General features: G+C 40.7%; 1 protein-coding gene across 4 annotated transcripts; it reads left to right on the top strand.

The window, feature by feature from the left end:
* The first annotated feature begins 1,856 nt into the window (after window positions 1-1,856).
* Window positions 1,857-19,762, top strand: LOC131236553 (ACT domain-containing protein ACR3). 4 transcript variants are annotated; one of them, XM_058233808.1, is made up of 8 exons: window positions 1,857-2,082; window positions 8,215-8,324; window positions 8,575-8,620; window positions 10,200-10,314; window positions 10,457-10,524; window positions 18,022-18,639; window positions 18,794-18,898; window positions 19,182-19,762. In XM_058233808.1, exons 2-8 carry the CDS (start codon window positions 8,254-8,256, stop codon window positions 19,500-19,502), a joined length of 1,344 nt encoding a protein of 447 aa, XP_058089791.1. In that variant the 5' UTR covers window positions 1,857-2,082; window positions 8,215-8,253; the 3' UTR covers window positions 19,503-19,762. The 4 variants fall into 4 exon arrangements, with proteins under 4 accessions (XP_058089791.1, XP_058089792.1, XP_058089793.1 ...); XM_058233809.1 differs by lacking the exon at window positions 1,857-2,082 and adding an exon at window positions 5,796-5,814; XM_058233810.1 differs by lacking the exon at window positions 1,857-2,082 and having other exon boundaries at window positions 8,249-8,324; window positions 9,752-10,314; window positions 10,432-10,524.
* Window positions 19,763-20,057: the final 295 nt, after the last annotated feature.

The raw sequence follows: 20,057 nt of genomic DNA, 5'->3' as shown, positions 1-20,057 counted from the left end.
TGGATCTACCTCTTCTTTGGATTCATCTATGATTTAGGTGGACCACACAATTGAAAACAATTTACAGGGTAATGCTTAACCTCTAAATTATTTCTCTCGATGTGTGGCCTGCCTCAATGGTTAGATTAGATTTTGTATAATCATTATCATTAGCCTTGTAAAAATCAGGGGTGAAGGTCTCTCACCTATTTTCTTTAGTATGTCTCACTTAATAATAATTCAACTTGATTTTTTAGCCCTAGGCCTAAGATAGGATCACTTGTCTAAGGGTGACAATGGATTTCAAGTACACATCATTGTGTAACCCTTAAAAAAAAAAATGAAAGGTAGGCGTCTCTCTTACAACGGTTTCAAATTTATGATGATATGAAATTTTACAAGACACCACCCTTGAATTTTAGAGAAGCCCTTGATTTTTGGTGAGGCCATCTATGATGTGTATGTGAGATCCACTCCAACTACTAGTTGTATACTCTCACATTAGGTTTAAGGATAAAAAAGCAGGCTAACATATGATTCAGCTGGGCCACAACAAAGGAAACAATCAGGAGAGAGAGACGACCATCCTTACCTTTTATAAGGTCTATTATGATAATTATATAAAATTCACTCCAACCATTAAATTTCCTATCGAAATTTGGGCCTGGGACAAAAGAAATTGGCTCATCTATAATTCATTTAAGCCACACTAAGGGAAAATGTTAAGAAGGTGAGCATTCCTTTGCAATGTTTCTAATCTTGTGGTCCCCCTTAATCACAAATAAGGCTGATATATATATATATAAAATCTATGACCCCTATATTGAATGATACACATAGTGGTAAAGGTAAATTTCACACAACGGGTCATTTCGATATAAGTACTAAATGGAGGTAAATGAGAGGAATTGAAAGTAAATGGCCTCCTAAGGTGCACTTGGATGGGAGTAAATGCATGAAAATGAGATGAATTAATGATAAATAAGCATGTAAATGAAATCCTCTAGCAAAAGAGATTTGGAAGTAAATTGGGTGAAATACCTTTTTAAGCTTCCTTGTAGAGTTGCACAAGTAAACAAAGGTGTCACTACGCACATGTCCACCTCACACATTACACACTAATAATACTTCTAAACAATTCAATTAATGACTACATCACTAAAATCACATTAATAAACACAATCCAAACCATCCAAAAGTTGAGCATCTAAATGGACGGTTAAAAAATATTGATTAGTTACTTGTTTATGATCCTTAAGTTTATGGCTTACTTGAGGTTTGAAGTTTCCTCATTTTTTACTAAAGTAAATATTTCAATAACCGTATTAAATATCATAGATGTACATTAGCTTGTAATATTAAAAATGATATAGGATATCACATATTTTCTCGTGAATATATTAAAAATTTTCAATACATTCCAATTCCTCCCCTGTACTCTCATCACACTATCACATGATATTAAAATTGATTTGGTATATTATATATGTTTTTATCAATATATTAAAAAATTCAAATACATTTCAATTCCTCACATTTACCCCATCCAAACAGAATATTAGTATTTCAAATGCATTTCATTTACTCTCATTCAAACATAATTAAGTAAGCCATGCTCCCAATTCATTTACCTTGATTTACAAGCTCCCAATCAAGCCCTAAATAATAAGATAGGCCATACCATTACTCACACCACCGGCCCTACTTAGGTAAAGGAAGGTATTAACTTAGGTAAAGGAAGGTACTACAATGATAATTAGTTAAATTAATCGGGGAGTCTAATGAAAACCTTTTTCAAAAAGGTAAGGGAACTTAAATTCTATATTATATTAAATAGTAGTTTTTTGTAAAAAAATAATTACACGATTTATTTATTAGGGAGGTGGGCAGCCAGCATCGTCGATCCTTGTCATATCTCAATGTTCTCGTTTTCCTTTATTTCATTTTATTTTGGCGAACGTGAGCATGTTCTCTTCAAATGCTCTTCCAACGTCTAAAGCAGCAGCAGCAGCAGCAGCAGCAGCCGCCCTGAAATCGACTCCACCGACTTTCATCTCTCTCTCCTCCTCTCGCTGAAGATTTTCATGCATCGCCTTCAAACAGGTTCGCATTTCCTTTCGAATCTGCCTCTCTCTCTCTCTCTCTCTCTCTCTCTCTCTCTCTCTCTCTCTCTCTCACTACTTGAAATCTGCATGTTTTGTTTTAAATAACGGAAAAATGGAGCAATTCTTGTGAATTTGGTGCGATTTCTTCATAATTTGGGCGATTCTTCTGCTAGATCTTGACAAGTTATCAGAATTAGAATAGTCTCTGTTCCTTTCCACGTGCTTTTTAATTCTTTTTTTTTTTTTCCTTAAATCGTGAGATATGTAGATTTGGTTTGGAATCGGGTATTTCAACGCGATTCATAAAGAATTCCAAGTAATTATCGTAGTTTCAGAGATTAAATCACCGAGTCATTTTCTAACGCTTTCTTTAAGGAAAGCTCTTTCTCTGTGGATCTTTAGGGTTTTACAGCAATCCATCTGTTCGATTTCCTGTGTAGATTTCTATTCTTCGGGAATTGTATTTTTCTGTTGTGTTTGTTGTGATTCTTTTTCGGTTCTGAGCCGTTCTTCGAAACGTCGCTCATTTTACTAACGGGTAGCTCTAGAGTACTCGTGTGTTCTGTGTACGCATGTGGCGTTTCTCTGCTGCACGCCGCACACATGCACTGTTCCCGCTGTCAAAGCAGGGCATGTGTGATGCGCAGTACGCCACCTTTCATTTTCCTCTCAGAAAAATCGGATTTCTTGAGCGGATTTCTGTCCAAGAACAGAGCATTTTTCATCCATCCTCGATGCACAGACTTTCTAATCTACCGGAATTCTCGTTTTTATTTGGAAAAAAGGTAGGTGTCTGCGAGACCACGCAAAACTGTGTACCTCCAAACCTCTATTTCCACTGCGGAGCCCACCATCGGTGGGTCACTATTAAAAGGTGACGTAATATCTGGTGGTAATGGCCATGCTTTCTTTAAGCCTCTTAGATAAGTAAGAATTCTGAAAAATTATGGAAGTGTAATTATCTTCTTCTGGGATGGTGAAACGTAACGAAGGGTAGATTTTCACTTCAAATCAAATGTATAATTGGAGTATGATAAAAGGTCCTTAGGTCTCCAGGTCCCATGTATAGACTGAATAACTGCTTCTTGTACACGGTGGCCCACCCCATCCATGGTGGAGCTCATGTAATGGATGGTCTGGATCATTGGTGCATTCTGCCTTACATAATTTATGTGTAAGACACAATCATGACTACATGTACAATGATCTGAGCCCTTCATCTAATGTGACCCTCCCAAAATTTGTAGATAGGGGACATCCTGATTATCCAAGACTTTTGACCATTGATGGCCTCTATCATCGGACGCGGTTTGGCTAGAGTCGCTGCCACTAGTCCGGTGGCTAGTGGTCGGTGCTCTGTGGGCCCCACTATGAAGTATGTGTTTTATCCATGCCGTCCATCCATTTTTACAGATCAGTTTAGTGCTTGCTCCAAAACAATAGGGGAATATAATTCTCGGGTGGACCACACCACAGGAAAACAGTAGTGATTGAAAACACACCATTAAAATCCTCCTAAGGCCCACTGCCCTATTTATTTGACATCCAATCTTTTGATTAGGTCATGCAGACCTAGACGAAGGGGAAAACAGAGATCAACTTGATCCAAGACTTTTATGGCACCCAAAAATTTTCTAATGGTAGATGCTCAATCAACATTGTTTCCTGTGATGTGGTTCACTTGAAATTGGGATATAACTCATTTTTGGGATCATACCGTCAAATGATCTAGAAAAATAGATGAACAGAATTGATGGAACAAATACATTATGGTGGGGCCTACAGTGCACCGACCACTTGCCATGGGCTGTCCGCTCTCGCTATCATAGTATCATGTATGTTTAGCAATCCTTTTTAGTACGGTCATGCTATATGGAATCCGTATTCATTTGAAATTTGTTTGAAAGGTTACCGGCTTTAATTTTTACTCAGTTAAATCATGCCACGTGTCATATCATAGGAAGGTCATGTTTCCTGGGGAGTACCCAATCCGTGAAATCGGATTGCGTAATGAGTAATGTTTAGCAGTCCTTTTTAGTACGGTCAGTAGGCTATTATTGTACTGAGTAAACTCAGTTGGGCCCACCTTAATGTATGTGGTCTATCCACGCCGTCCATCCGTTTTTCCATCTAACTTAAGGGGTTGAGCTCAAACTTGAAGCATACCCAAAGATCACGTGGATCATAAAACATGAAACAGTGGGGATAATGATTTCCACCGTTTAAACCTTGCTAGGCCCCACAGTGATGTTTATTTGTCATCCAACCTTTTCATAAGATCGTAAAGACACGGATGAACAGAAAACACAAATGTAAGCTTGATCCAAAACTTCGGTATTTCCCAAGAAATTTTCAATGGTAGACATTCAATTAAACTCTTTCCTATGTTGTGGTCCATTCAAACGTTTTATGTGCTTCATTTTTTAGCTCAATGACATAGAAGTATCTGGGAAAATGGATGGACGGAGCGGATAAAATCCATAAATTATGGTGGACCTCACAGAGTTTACTCAACACGCTAAGCCTAGTAAGTTACTCACTACGCAATCCGCTTCCCCTATCCGCGTCTGTACAAGTGAGGCCGTGTACTGTTGTTGACTTTTTCTGTTGGGCCTAACTGTGGAACATGCCCCCAGAATCTCCTCACCAGAGAATGTAACGCATCAATCTGTGGCCCGTGAAGTACAAGGGACGGTCTCGATTCAACTGAAAAGAGGCTCATGATTGGCGGCTGGGATCTACTACTCTTTCGAGGTTTTCAAAGTTGCTCTGGATCAATGGACCATGGTCCATGGCCGTATTTATTAAAACAAAAAACCCACGGGTACCGTGCTCGTCCTCAGGGCGGAGGATCGTATGATTCTCCCTCAGTAAAAGGGATCTTATGATTCCATTTGCAGCTTCGTAGTGGCGTGGACTTTTGGGCCGTGGCTTGGGATTTTTATATAAGCTGATCCTACCATTCATGAAGCGGGCTCACCATCGATGGGCTAGTCTTAGCCTAGAAGAGATAAATGCTTCCCCTTTCTCATTGAAAGAAATGTTTCTTCGTGCTGAAGAACTTTAGAGATTTATGTAATCTTTCGTGCTATTCCCAATGAGCCAATTACACTATTATTCTTTTTGATCGATAGGTGATCTTGCACTGCAAAAGCGTAGCACCAAATAGGCGTACACATGCAATGTATGCACCTAAAATCCAACCACCGCCCAAATCGTGGGCCCCTTGCATCCCAAAACCCGACTCTGTTCAGTGGCCACCAAAATGGATTACTAGAAAAAGAATATAAAAAATCGACAGTTGAGATTCAGTAAGCATTTACTAACGAGACAGTTAGGATTGTCCAATGGATTTGAATTTTTGGATATACCGTACATCAACAGATGGGGACATGTCTTGGACGGTTCGGATTGAGGGACATGCGTGCCACGCGTACAGAGGTGTGCATGAGTAGAAGTTGGCAAAGTCAGGCAGTGTACGGTAACAGTTGCTCCAAATTCGCATATCATCTCAACAAGACTAGAGCAGAAATGTAGAATATCATGTAAATCTGGCTCCATTGCTCGCTCTCTCCTTTTGGGGTTGGTTCTCTGAGGGATCGAAAACGCTCCTTTTTATTCTAGGCTTTACCCTGCAGAAGGATTCCCATCAAACAAAACATCGCTTTCCTCTCTCTCTCGCGGTGCCGGTGCATCAGTCATGGAGAATCCGTACAATTAAAGAGTTCGCGTATGGTTGCTTTCCTCCTGCCTCTTTTTATGGATTGCTTTATAACTCGTGATTTTCAGTTTTATTTTCTCCTTCGGAGCATCTCTCGTTCATACTTCGTTTCGCGGGAAACGTTATCTAGCGTATGTGTGCCATGTATGCCTCTCACGTGTTGTCCATATCTATCTTTTCCTTTTGCCTTTGGGTTTCAAATTACTGCCCCTTCATAATTTTCAAGGGTCGTGATTCACTGAGGGGCCGGATCATTGTCAGAGATTCGACCTGACCACACTGGGGGTGCGAACTGCGGTTGCTCTTCCACTTTCCGTGAGGCATGCATGCATCATAGACCTCCAGGCCGAGAGCCCCGTCGTCGATGGGTAATCTTAATCGATTTTGCCCCGTGAATGTAGGCCGTTCATCATTCTTGCCTTTAACATTCATTTCAACATTACCTCTTTGGAAGGGTACGATTATCAGGTAAGTGATATTTCGGGCAATGGGCCTGTGGGTTGGGCGGTCAGGAACTCAGGAATGGCTTTCCTGCATGCCACGTGTAGACGTGTTGGTAGGCTCCGGTCGCCGGATTTTCTCTTTTCCGAAACTAAGAGGGCGGAAAAAGAATACCAATAAAGTTCGGATGCGCATGACGTGTCATATTGCGCGGCGGGCTCCACCTCACGTATCCACACACTTCACTTCAAGGATGCTCACCAAAGCGACTACACTTTTTGACACCCTTTTTCCACACGTGGAAACTGTCACACGAGTATAGGATCAAAACCGCTCATCATACGGATCCTTCCTAATATATTTTTGCCATAAAATTTAAGGACCACGTGATCATATGGTTCGCTGCACTTATACGTTTGAGTATGTCACACTGGTCCGTTTCTCGTAACTGTCCATTTAAACGGCATGTCCTACCTGATGGTTGTATCAAGGTGGGTCTTTGATACAGTGCGTATAAATAGCACGGCCTGTCTAATGAGCAGCTTCGATCTTTCACACGTGCTCCATATTTCCACATGGAAGAGTCCAGAGCCTAAAAATGCAATGGATCGAGTTCCCTAGCCATCTGCCCTCCTCCCATGTTAACAAACTCCTGACGAATCGTGAATAGTATACTGATGCAATGTACAAATACGGCCCATGCTTCTGTCATCTACACCGTTTATTATATGACTTACGGTGGATGCAGGATTTCTGAAAGCTCTTCGAGACTATAGGTTGATGATTATTATTATTATTATTATTATTATTTATCAATGGGTCATGATTAAGGCTACTAAAAAATATAAAGCAACTGTCCATACGAAATGGCCAAAGACATGATGTTTACGGTGTTCTAACCTTGAAATTGCTCAACTGGCAGACTGAGTGGAGATACCTCGTTTCAACACTTGAGGTCATGGTATCGATCCCTAGTGGGGGTGGCTAATATGGAGTGTGTGTACTGACATGGGTGTGTACTAACAAGCTAACCCAAAAAAAAAAAAGTTTTGTGACATCCCCCATTTATATGGATCATATATGATCAACGGTCTGGATAGATGAATCATTGGCCCAGATTGTGCAAATTCAGGACACCATTCACGTTCTGGTGACGAAACTGTGACCAACCCGTGTATCCTTGGGCCTTCTGGTTGAAACATTTTAGCCAGTGGCCCCCCACGTTGATAGGAAGCGTCTGTAAATTCCGCACTCATCATACTTATCTGATCAACAATCTCTGTCGTCATATCAATGAATCAAATTATCCTTTCCATTATAGCCGTCCATTTGTAGACTACCAATTTCACAGGAACATCAGGTGAGGTTTTGACCTTAGTGATCCGTGTAGGGGCTCCGATCTACACATTGATCTTGCTCCATGGTGGGCCCTACTGTGTACAATGGAGATCGGGCACGATCACTGTTTGGCGTAGTTAGACGGGTAACCCAATCCCTCAAAAAGTCCATATTAACAAAACTGCAATATAAGGCTATTTGGGCCCAGACATGCACAACCCATCCACTCATCTACTAATTACTACAGAAAATCAATCCCTGCATACATGTGGGAGGAAACTTGGGCCTTCAGGCCCAACTACAGTGTTAGTAGAGGTGAACCAGCCTTGTCTGGGCCACCAAGGTCCGACTACAAAATTACGAGTGGAAATGAGACCCTTGTCTCAATCAAAAGTTTTAAATTTTAATTGGGCCAGCCCGAATAGTTCAGAATCCAGCCCGTTGATTGCCCTACATATACCCCCGTAGCAGTACATTAGCTACATAGTCCGTGATAACACCGATGAAAATTACGGGCAGGATGTATATGTAGCTAAAGTAGCAGGTAGAAATACTTCCTGTGGGCATGTACCGTTGTTTTCTCTAAAAATCTCTATTATTAGAGCTCAAAAAACCTTCATATGTGTGTAGGGAGGAGTATTTTGCGCGTGTACAGAAAGTAGTTCGTGCATGGAGCGAGTTTGCTGGCCTTACTTCGATCCTGAGTACGAGAACTTAAGCCAGAGAATAAATCCTCCAAGGTCCCACTCAATCTCTTCATTCTACACTGAAACTATTATGTATAAACCACCTCCACTGTTGGATCAAGATCGAATGATTTTATTGTAATCATATGATCCATAGACAGTGGTTGAATGGTTTAGATTGATGAGCATGTGAGCCAATCGTTGGTAGAGATGATTTATGAGCTAAAGTTTCCTTGTATGGTTTCTGCAAAATGATCACTAGATATTTGACGATTGTTCTACTTGTCATTTACTCCTAATGCAGGGTTTCTATCGACAATGCTACTTGCAGCGACTGCACGCTTGTCAAGGTATGGCAGAACTCTTACTTGGCACGCCCCCCAAATTTCTGTTACTTTAGAAAATGAATGATCGTGTCAAAGTCCAAGGTGATTAGTGGGGCCCACCCACTTGAGGATGTGTCCCACGAGGACGTGACTGGATGGCTCCACTCATCTGTCATTACCACTCTCTTATTGCTGCGATGTCTATACACGGCCCATAAGCACCCTCTCCAAAGACACCAATTCACATCAGACGTCCCAAACTAGATAGTGTGTGGGACATCTGAATGGTCTATAAGGTGGGCCTCGACGTGAAGACTGCCTGATGCAGAAATTGGGCTAGTCCTCTCATAAAGTGGGCTATCCCTATACGAAAACAATGGATGTTAAAAACTTGCCACCTGTCCGGGTTCAGTTTACACAACCTCCCGCCTGATGAACTGACCTGACAGAGTTTTGCGCCTGGCCATTTTCACAATGCGGATATCCCCCACCCACACGCATACCAGACCTGCTTCCAGGTGAATGTGCGTGAGCAAACCTAGGTTTGATATTTTAGGCGATGAGACGAGAGTGGATATGGGCTAAAATTTTTGAACTCGGTTGTCTTTCGGTAAAACTATGGTCACTCATCAACCATACGAATTGGTGCCCCACCATGGGTGGGGCATGGCTGGAAAGTTATGATGGTTGGATGATCTTGCCCATCCAATTGATGGCCATGATAACCAATAAAGATTACAAAGAGAAGGGTTAGCAGTCCAGCATAAACAGTCAAGATTGGGTGGGTAAGTTTGTTGGATCGTTATGACTTTAGGCGTGCTTTCCATTCGAAGTATGGTAGACAATTTGGAGGGTCTGGATTGATGTACATGTGTGCCTCATGTAAAGTCGATGAATGGCAAACGCACTGGTCTGGCCCATTGAAATATCTGCACCGTGAGACTGTTGCCGTATAAAAACAGAGCTATATATGGTATCTATGCACACTGGTAAAAGAGGGGCTCATCTCTTCTGCCTCACCTCGAGGTGATCCGGCTGATGGCAGATGACTTGATGATTGGAGAATATATACAAAGGCGAGGAGTAATGGCCCTGATTTCACCACGTAGACGTAGATGATAAGGATCTCTAGTCAGCGGGATTTTCGCTATGTAGTCTTTATACAGTGGGGCCTACAGATTAACGGTCTAGATCATCACGTGATGGGGCAGAATGGGCATTCCCCCAAGTGAACCTCCCTGGTGAATGGTGATTGAGAAGTTCACAACACTTTCAGATGTACACATGGCATTGCTGGCAAAAGCTAAATCGTGGCACACTTGTGTGGAGATCTGGCCGTTGATCGTAGGGTACACTGTCAGCATGGCCTGGCCCAAAAATCAGATGGGTTCGCGCATCAACTAGACCATATATCTACGTGAATATGGACTAACCATTGGTGTATTAATTTTTTTGGCACAAAAGGGCCATCCATGTGATTTTTGGGCCAGCCCATGCTCATAGTGCAGCCTAGTTGAATAATTACCTGAATGTCTCACACGTGTGCATCTTTGGCACATGCGGAGAGAACGAATGGTGGGGTGAATGAAGAAGGTGGGTGCAGGTGGACAGCGTGAACAAGCCAGGGATACTGCTGGAAGTGGTGCAGGTACTCACTGATCTCGACCTAACCATCTCCAAAGCTTACATCTCCTCTGATGGGGGATGGTTCATGGATGGTACTCTCTCTCTCTCTCTCTCTCTCTCTCTCTCTCTCTCTCTCTATCTTTTTTCTTTTTCATTTCATACACATGCATATATCCAAGACAACAAAAGTCTCTCTCTGTGATTCTCAGCAACAACCCTTCCTTTTGGTGGCAGTATTCCACGTTACAGACCAACAGGGGAATAAACTAACGGACAGAAAAACCATTGAAGACATCGAGAAGGTCTGTCTTCTCTTCTTTCATCTGTTTATTCTTATTTATTATCAAACCAATGAAGGTTAATTGAGTTGAGCAAGTATTCGAGGTATGAATGCTAAGTGCATTTTTTCGCCTCATTCATGGAAACTAGGTGTTCTTATGGCAGATCCAGCACGTTCATCAGGCTGGCTCCATCCAATAGATGCCTTGTCCCAAAATTCTGGCTGATCCCATTATTAGGTGGGCCACATGTGTATGCTGCATGTCGGCCTTGGTCTATTTCTCTTAACCATCCATTTTTTTTTTTTTTGTACCACATTTGGTCCACTTGATGACCGTGGCAACCCGAGTCTTGAGATGAGATGAGGTATCCACACAATGGAACCTACCTGATGAGCAGCTTGGAACTTCACATTGCTACATGTGACATTTTCCTTCTATTCTCGCTTGCTATTTACATTGCCATCATTGACATGCAAATTCACATTACATTATTGGAGCATTGAGGTTTGATCTGACATTTGAATTCAAAATCAGAGTATCTCTCTCTCTCTCTCTCTCTCTCTCGCTCTCGCTCCAAAACTAACGTAGTATAAAATATGAAAGGTTTAAATGAGATTCAAATGTAAATGAACTTGTATGTTTAAAAGGGAAAACTGAAAATTTCAGCCTCAATTCTTTGCTTTATTGATATCCCCTATGATAATGTGACTCTCCGAATTAGTGGGTCTCCTACTCCTTAGATGCCTCTTCATGGAATTTAGTATGTGAATATTGATCCTGTATTGATGCACTATGAATTTTAATGTGTATCAATCACTGTCAGACAAGAAGCTTTACCTTTATTTTTCTTCTTTTTAAGCCAAGCCTTATATCCATAATAGTGCTTCTTTAGAACATTCTTGTTGTAGAAGTAGCAGGTCTGATCTTTTTTGCCTTATTCTTTGTTTCCGAGTCAGTATCTGCTACTTTCTTTTCTCCTTTATCCTCGGAACCACATTTTCTTTTCTTGGAGTTATTACCTCAGGGAGAGTACACGATGTGGGCATTTTCAGGTTGGTTTTGCTTAAATCTATCTTCTTCCTTCACTTAGTGAGTAATCAACTCAGTCAAGGTCCACTTTTCCATTTATGTATAGTAATCATTTGTAAATATGCTAAAATTAGATGGAAGAGAAAAAAGCACAAGATAGATTATCAAATCATCAGGTACATCAAGTTGGAGTGCCTTGATTTTAGAAGCGAGTTTGACCATTCTCTTGATGTGGTCCCTTATATTCCCATTGTTGTCACATTTCAAATATATGAGTTTACCAATGTGTGTTAGCATCTCTGACTTATCGATTTTGGCAATTCTTTCCTCAATTTCGGTTAGAAATTCTTTTGCATTCTCTTTCTCGAGCATACCTTTATGGAAAGCCTTGGAATTGAATGTTTAATAATTTTTAAACTTAGCTTGTTAATCCATTCCCATTTCTTGTACTTGATTATCTTAGCAGTCAAGCATGAATTAGCAAGCTTAGGAGGCTGATCCACTCTTAAGGCTAAGTCCAAATCCAAACATCCAAGAGTGATTTCTAGAGTCTTCTTCTATTTTGGAAAGTTTAAACCAGTAAATGTTGGAATGTTGTCCAATTCAGCTATTTAGTTGAAAGGTAATTGATACAATATTCATAACTGTGACAATATGTGTAAAAGCTCACATTTAGAAACGAAATCTCATCGTCCTTTAAGCATGAATTAAGAAAAACTTCATTGTGCTGAACTTTTATTTAATTGATAGGGTGGTCAATTAGATCATCCAGGATGATCAGCCTAAACATCAATCCTTTTGTGAAACCCAGTGCATTACTATAGGCCTTTTCTTTTGGCCAAGGTCACAACACGTGAGTACTCACAACATGAGGCTAGCTGAATGCCAACAACGTAAGCTGAAATAACCCAACACCTTTGTGGCAAGATGGATTGTTTGATCTTATGTTGTTAACACCATCCACCTCACCCTGTTTGGCTCCCACCAGATGATAAACTCCTTTGGGTCGAGCATTGCCCGTTTAAAGACAAACACTACCTTACTGATCATTAATGTACAATGCATATGTCATGCCCTTTGATCATAAGAATCGATAAGCATCATCAGTCACAGCCCCTTTTATGGAATGCACTACTAATTCTACTCACCAATCCCTAGAAACATGGATCCTACCCAATCCATTGCCCTCAATGAAAATTCTCAATGCTCTTGGACAAAGAGACGGGTGAATGGATCAACTCAATCGCTATTATAATTGTCCAGCCATTATGTCGGGCTGTGGACCCTCAGTTATTTGCATGGACATAATTTCCAAAATATTGTCATTTCCCTAGGTTGGTATGAGCATTTAGGCCTAAGTTACTTGTATTATTAATCCAAAGTTGAGTAAATAAGTTTTTTTTATTCTTATTTCGGTTGATGATGGGTTTAGACATATTCACTTTTCTGAATCATTCTATCTATGCAACAGCATATATAGTCAATTATCAATAATTTTGACAAGTTAGATTTATTAAACATGTCCTATTTGGCATCTTTTAATCGAAATTTACCAAAGCTTACATTGTAACCTATTATAATCATGGATTATTATGATCAAAACCTTAATCAATTCACACTATATACAATCATGCCTTGTTTAGAATCAAGCCATGAATATCTTAGTGGACCCCACAAAACAAATACAGGCCAGTTAACTTTTCTCATTGACCATCTACCCACAGGCCACTGATGCAAGTGTTAGACTTGTTGGATCTATGAGATTTTGTATGGATCACTCATTAGCTATAGGTTTCTTTAGGTCAATAATTAGGATCAGGTTAGCATGGTCCCTACTTGTACAACGTAATCCATTCATCTCTAGATGTAGCATTAGACCTTGTCAAACTTCAAGAGATGATACCTTGGAGGCAGTGGAACCAGTGAATCAATTCAACCAGTAACTTAATATTTTGGGTTGTCCATATATTTTCTTCTGAGTTGATGGTAAACAGTTCAAAATACATATAGATCAGTCGATCCCAGCCATCCATCAGGCCTGGATTCAACAGGTGAAGCTTTGGCCCCTTTAATCACATGATATCAACAAGCAGGCTTGATGGCTAGGTTACGACTCAGTTCCTTTTACCATCTTTGGTTAGTAATGATAGAAGATCTTCATCATCCAATAGTGACATGAGAATGGACCTAATGCAATGATGGCATCGACCACCATCATGCTAGATTTTGGATCCCAACAATTCGGCATGAAGATCAAAGCCCAAGAAGTCCATTAGCTAGCCCAACTAGAACCTCTCTTTCCCGATTGGACTTGAATACAAAACATCCAAAATGGTACACCTCTCTGCTAACCAGCAGATCAATGCAAACAGCAATGCAACCAATCTTGATATCATCATTCATGTCTCGTTGACACGGTCAAGCTGGGATGGGATATGAATTCATTAGCATGGTTCATTTAAGATTTCTTGACAATTATGCAAACCCAAATATCCAACAGCCATGAACCCAAGTGCACCTGTTGGCGATGGTGGCTACCATTGTCGCTACCATTAATAGCAAGTTCTCAATTGATCATGGCCAACGCTTGGCCCTAATGCTCCGATACCAAATGTAAGAAACATGTTCGGAGTCATTTGCATCAACCACGAAAGAGGTAAAGGATAAAGACGTACTGGATTCCACCATCAATGTCGATATGGAAGCTTCGCTGGAGAAGTCGCTGGAGAAGATGAGGGATGACACCAACGTTGAGGTCTTCTGCTCCTCACTATCAACTGATGAGATTTTTGCTATGATTTGAATTAATTTGTTGTGCATGCGTAAGGTAGATGTACGTTACAAGTTGGCTTTTATTGAGACATAAGGCATCTCTTGTTAGAGATGGTAGGACTGATTGAAAGTTTGCCTGCGGGGTCACACTTAGCATGAGGTTTCTATACAACGCACCCATGCTATTAGAATCCATGTCATTAAGAGTATTGTTATTGGTGATCACATCTAGACCCACTTCAATAAATAAAGTGATAACTATCGGGGTCCCATATCAGTGGTCTAGATGGAAAGGATTATTGAGGCTACTGTCCATGGCCCATTAAAAAAGTCTAGTAAAGTGGATATATACGTAATCCATTTCATACATTCCAATGCCATAAGTGACCTAAGTAGGAGAATGTAAGAATTATGGGTCACACAAGGCATTGGCCATACAGCTGGTGGAATGGATGGATGGATGGTCCGGATTGACCCAATTGGCTACATGTGGTGGGGCTCACAAAAGTGGGGTGTGTACAGCCCTATAATGCATCTTGGAATACCGAACTGGCTCTTACCTTAAGAGTTGTAAACAAGAGGGCATTCTCTCTCATTCGAGAGAGGTGTGGAGGCATCTAACAGTGGTGGAGAGTCTGCAGTTGGGTGGGACTTCTCCACCACCAATCTAGTGATATAAAAAGTGATTTGGCCTCCTTTCCCCTCACCAGTTCAAATCAGAGGAAAAGCCCCAAAGATCAACAATGAGGAGTGGAAGACCTGAACATTGGTGCTATCCCTCATCTTCTCCAGCGAAGCTTCTAAATCAGCACCAATGGCAGAATCCTGCACATATTTATTCTTTACACCTTTCATAGTTGATGCAAACTACTCCAGTTAAGTTTCTTACAAACTGCTCATCATTCGGTACCCATTATGAACGGATCATCCCCTGAAAATCTCCCCCACTGGAAAATCTGAGCGATAGAATTAGCTGATTCTTTTCACATTTGATGCAGACCATTGGCATAACCATCCATTTATAGAAAGCTAATCAGTGTGTTAAGATATTTGATAAAGGAGATCTTGGGACATGACATATCTATAATTAGCAGATTGGATGAACAATGTCAATCGCCAAAAGGGAGGCCAAGACAAACAAAAGGAACATCTTCATTACATCCAGCATCATATAATACCTCAGTTGACATCTTGTGGTGTTGGCACCACTTTTTGGTAAGCTACCCTTTAAGGATGCTTTGCGATTATCAAGATTGGGCTCATTTATATGCCCATCAATGGATGGGGTTCACACGCCTGCATGATCAGATGATCTGTACTATCTATCAGGTGCACACTACTGTTGATGGGCTGCTGTCCAGTACTGATGCTAACTGCATAGCTGTCAAACAAACAGAAACAGTAGTCCACAGTTTACATTCAATAGTGAAATTTTGGCTTATTGGATCACGAAGTTGTATTGATGTGATATTTGAGGTCCTTGGGCCATCCACGGTGTAATTCTGCAGATGGATGTCCCACTCATCTTACCATGCAGCAAGTGATAGACATCTAGTTATTTTAAAATAAAGATCCTCATTGTCACCTGCAAAGAATTGTCTGTGTTAGCATGTCCTTCATATGTAAATTTAGGGCCCAGTTCGTGGCCCTCCCCACAATCTCCACCATACACATTATTGGACCACTCATCCAGTGAGTTCCAACATACATGGATCACTGTGCAAAGATTGATTGGATGAGAAGTTCCTAATTTTCTACATAAACTGGAAACTGATTCCTTGTGCATTGTTGTCAAATTTTCCATGAGATGGAACAGCTTCAACCTCCCAACAATACCCTCTCACTTGCCCTGAGATTTCTATGTTTTTAGTCAAGAAAAGAGGAATTATCTGATGCTCTGGAAGAGGGTGATGGTTGATATGCACAATCTCAGAAATCGTATGTGCTGCTTGCATTGATTCAACTGTCAAATTTGCGAGACCCACCATGGATAGGTTATCATCCCAAAATTAGATTGCTTGAGATGTTATAAACTCTGATTATTGGATATTTTGCTTGCTCAGTTTTACCATTTCTTGTTTTTCGTTTTGATATCCACTAAATGTCCGTATACTGCCTAGCAAGACAAGTAGTTAGGAATTAGGTTTGAATCTATGTACTGCCTAGCGAGAGGGAGATCACCATCTTCTTGAAAGCAAAATCGCAGTTCATCTTGCCAACAGCACAGACGCTATAAGTTGACACTAACCAATGTACCATCTAGTATACAGTATGACACTCCCCTGCCTTTCATCTACACCATTTCTTATATCTTAACTTGATCATACTCTAATCTATGAAAGTAAAACAAAAACTATAGTTGAAAAAGTAATGGTTAAGTGCAATTACTGGTTTTGGAAAAAAAATAAAAATGCAACACAAGCACGTTCTCATCGGTGTATATAAACAGGGTTGAGATTCTATATCAACCAAAATACTCTCAGAAGCCCTGTTTTGGTGGGTCCCTTCTTAGGTCGACCAATCAGCACAGATGGATTACTTTTTCCCAAGCATGTGGCTCTACTTAGGACTCAGTTGAAATATTGCTAAAAAACCATCACTAAGTTAGGATATTGGATCTGTTAAAAGTTTTGGACAGTTCTAAAACTAGAAGCTAGTTTGAGCAAGATGGTAAACTGGTTAGTCAAATTTGAGTTGATCTATAGAATTGGTTAATTAGTTGCAGTTGTTCTTTTCCCAGGTTTTCTGAGTCGGAGCAGAAAGTAGGGTCTTTCATTGAATTTCAATTCAAATTCACTGTCTGATTACATTACAAATAGGTGCAGAAAGTTTTAATGAAGCGTGGGAAATAATACTGGTAGCATGTGGTGAGACAGAGTATGACCCTGTTTTGGTAGATGCCTAAAAATGAGCTCATGTCAATTTAGTTAACTGTAATTATGTGTTAGAGATATTGATCTCTGATACATAATGAGTTCATGCTAAACGTAATAAAGTATTAGAGATCGAGATCTCTAATACATAATTACTTACTAACTAAAATGAGATGAATTCATTTTTGGGCATCTACGGACCAGGGCTTAAAGAGTTTTTCTTTTCGTATTAAAATTTTCTATTAGTAAATGTGTTTTATTTTATTATCACTTTTGTACTTCACACTCCCTTCTTCTATTGCATGGATTCTGTCCAGTTGTTTGCATTTGGTATTGCGGTCATGGTTCTGTGGTTTTGAGTATGATATGAGGGACAGTGGTAACTGGTTCCAATGTTTAGGAGAGACTGATTTGTTTGAAGTATAATCAGACATGGTTTGAAATTGACTTAGGTAATTATCTGAAACAGAACAAGAAAATAAATATTAATTCCAATACATTGTAAAAGCAACATAGAAGACATGTTTCTGACTGTGATTGTTCTTGTTTTGTTTAAATTGATTATTGAGGTACAATGTACATCTATGTAACCCAAAAAATAGAAGAAGAAGAAGAAGAAGAAAAACAGATTCATGTTTCTATATGCTAGTTTGGACTGATGCATCTTGATGCAATTATTTTTTGACGTGCACGGTCTTGTTTCTTCTTAATGTGGGCATGGTATGCTGCGATTTAGAGGTTTCTTGTCTCTCTTTCTGGGATTATCCCATTTGAATGAAATTGCTTAATTACCCAAAAGAAAATGAATGTATGTAAGCAGATTTTCATTTGGTTTTTGCTACAGGCTCTGGGACCAAAGAGCAACATTCTATCGACAGATGGGAAGAGTTGGACCGGGAAGAGGGTGGGTGTACACTCCATTGGTGATTACACAGCCATTGAGCTTGTTGGCACAGACCGCCCTGGCCTCCTCTCTGAGATCTCTGCCGTCCTTGCCAACTTCCATTGCAACGTGGTGGCTGCAGAGGTGTGGACACACAACATGCGTGTAGCCTGTGTCGTCTACATCAATGATGATGCCACTTGTCGTGCTGTAGATGACCCGAAGCGGTTATCTGCAATGGAAGAGCAACTCAGGAATGTTCTCCGTGGACGTGATGAAGATGGCAAGGGAGCCTGCACTAGTTTCTCCATGGGCTTCACTCACACAGATCGCCGCCTCCACCAGATGATGTTTGCTGACCGAGACTATGAAGGTGGTGGAGTGCTTGAGGGGGATGGTATTGTCTCTTCCAGACCAATCATCACTGTTGATCGGTGTGAGGACAAGGGCTACTTGCTAGTGAATGTCCGGTGCAAAGATCGGCCAAAGTTACTGTTTGACACTGTGTGCACACTTACGGACATGCAGTATCTTGTCTTTCATGCGTCCATTGTCTCCGATGGCCCCTATGCACTACAGGTATGCATATGATCATTCCCTTATGGATCATTGTTACACAGCCTGATCTTAACTTACTGCTGGGAGTCTAGTATCATCCGATCTGGAATTGCATAATCTTTCTCCTTCCTTTTCTTGTCTCTATCTTTACAAAAGGAGTTTTTGAAAATTTCAGGAGTACTATATACGTCATGTGGACGGTTGTTCCCTTGATCCACTAGGTGAAAAGGAGAGGGTCATCAAATGTATGGAAGCTGCAATCCGACGAAGAGTATCTGAGGTGAGTGAAAAAGCTCCATGCCTAATCCAAACCTTACACATTGCCCTTCTAATTCACAATGAGAGGTTTTCTACTAACTACCAATTAATGCTACACTACAGAGGAAAACATGTTTGTTCATATTCTGCAGTTGAAATAAATTCCATCTTTTTTCCAGCTTGAAACACATGGAATTGCAATTAGGGTTGCGATCATCATTTGTATGATTGTAGTTCATTTCAGTTGAGCATCCAAAATGCAACTTTAGCCATAACTTTTTAGTTTGTTATGGGTTTTACTGCAGGGTCTGAGCTTGGAGCTCTGTGCAAGGGACAGAGTAGGGCTGCTGTCGGACGTAACTAGGGTTCTTCGTGAGAATGGTTTGTCTGTCACTAGGGCAGGAGTCACAACGGTCGGAGACCAGGCGATGAATGTCTTTTATGTGAGGGATGCTTCTGGGAACCCAGTAGACATGAAGACCATCGAATCACTCCGTCAAGAGATTGGCCACACCATGATGCTTAATGTTAAGAAAGTGCCCACTAATGCGGAGGCGCCTGAGTCTAGTGGGTGGGCCAAAACCAGCCTCTCTTTCGGAAGTCTGTTTGAGCGATTCTTGGCTTGATCGTATGATAAAAAAGAACTGTTGAGAGCAAATCTTCCATCAAAGGCATGTGAAGGTTTTGCCATTTCACATAAAGCGCCTAACTAACGTTGAAAAATCCATGAACTAAACATACAGGCAAGACTGAATGTTTTGTTCATTAATGGACTCTGTTCACACAAATGTTCCCGTTGTATATACAGTATGAAAGAAGCTCTTGTGATATAGTGAGGAGACTTGTGTTTGTTAACAACATGCTATAGTATTTTCTCTCTTTCAATCAGGCATCTTTCATCGCTTGTCCTCATCTCAAAATGTCCTTCTCCAATCTGGCACCCATGCTATCACCATTTACCAAATGATCTGAACTTACTGACCATCTATTACAAGCCTATCCATCCATATGGGGGGCCTCACTTCAGTGAGAAAATTCATGCATACACACTATTTTCTTGTAACACACGGTGAAAAAAGAGTTTGATGGAGACTGGCGTGATGAGAAGTTAAAGACGGCGAATTGTCTACCATCGTTTTCGTTTTTCCGTGCAAGTGTTAGGATGAGACCGTAGGTTTGTC

This window comes from Magnolia sinica, chromosome 2, assembly GCF_029962835.1.
Source record: "Magnolia sinica isolate HGM2019 chromosome 2, MsV1, whole genome shotgun sequence".
In the NCBI taxonomy this organism is placed as follows: domain Eukaryota; kingdom Viridiplantae; phylum Streptophyta; class Magnoliopsida; order Magnoliales; family Magnoliaceae; genus Magnolia; species Magnolia sinica.
This window is presented reverse-complemented; position numbering and strand designations above follow the sequence as displayed.

Excerpts from the sequence above, each read along its gene's own strand:
- LOC131236553 (XM_058233808.1), top strand. The coding sequence starts at position 8,254 with ATGGAGCGAGTTTGCTGGCCTTACTTCGATCCTGAGTACGAGAACTTA. Across the intron at positions 8,325-8,574 it reads CAGAGAATAAATCCTCCAAG|GGTTTCTATCGACAATGCTA; the intron begins GTCCCACTCAAT and ends CTCCTAATGCAG. Across the intron at positions 18,640-18,793 it reads ATGGCCCCTATGCACTACAG|GAGTACTATATACGTCATGT; the intron begins GTATGCATATGA and ends TGAAAATTTCAG.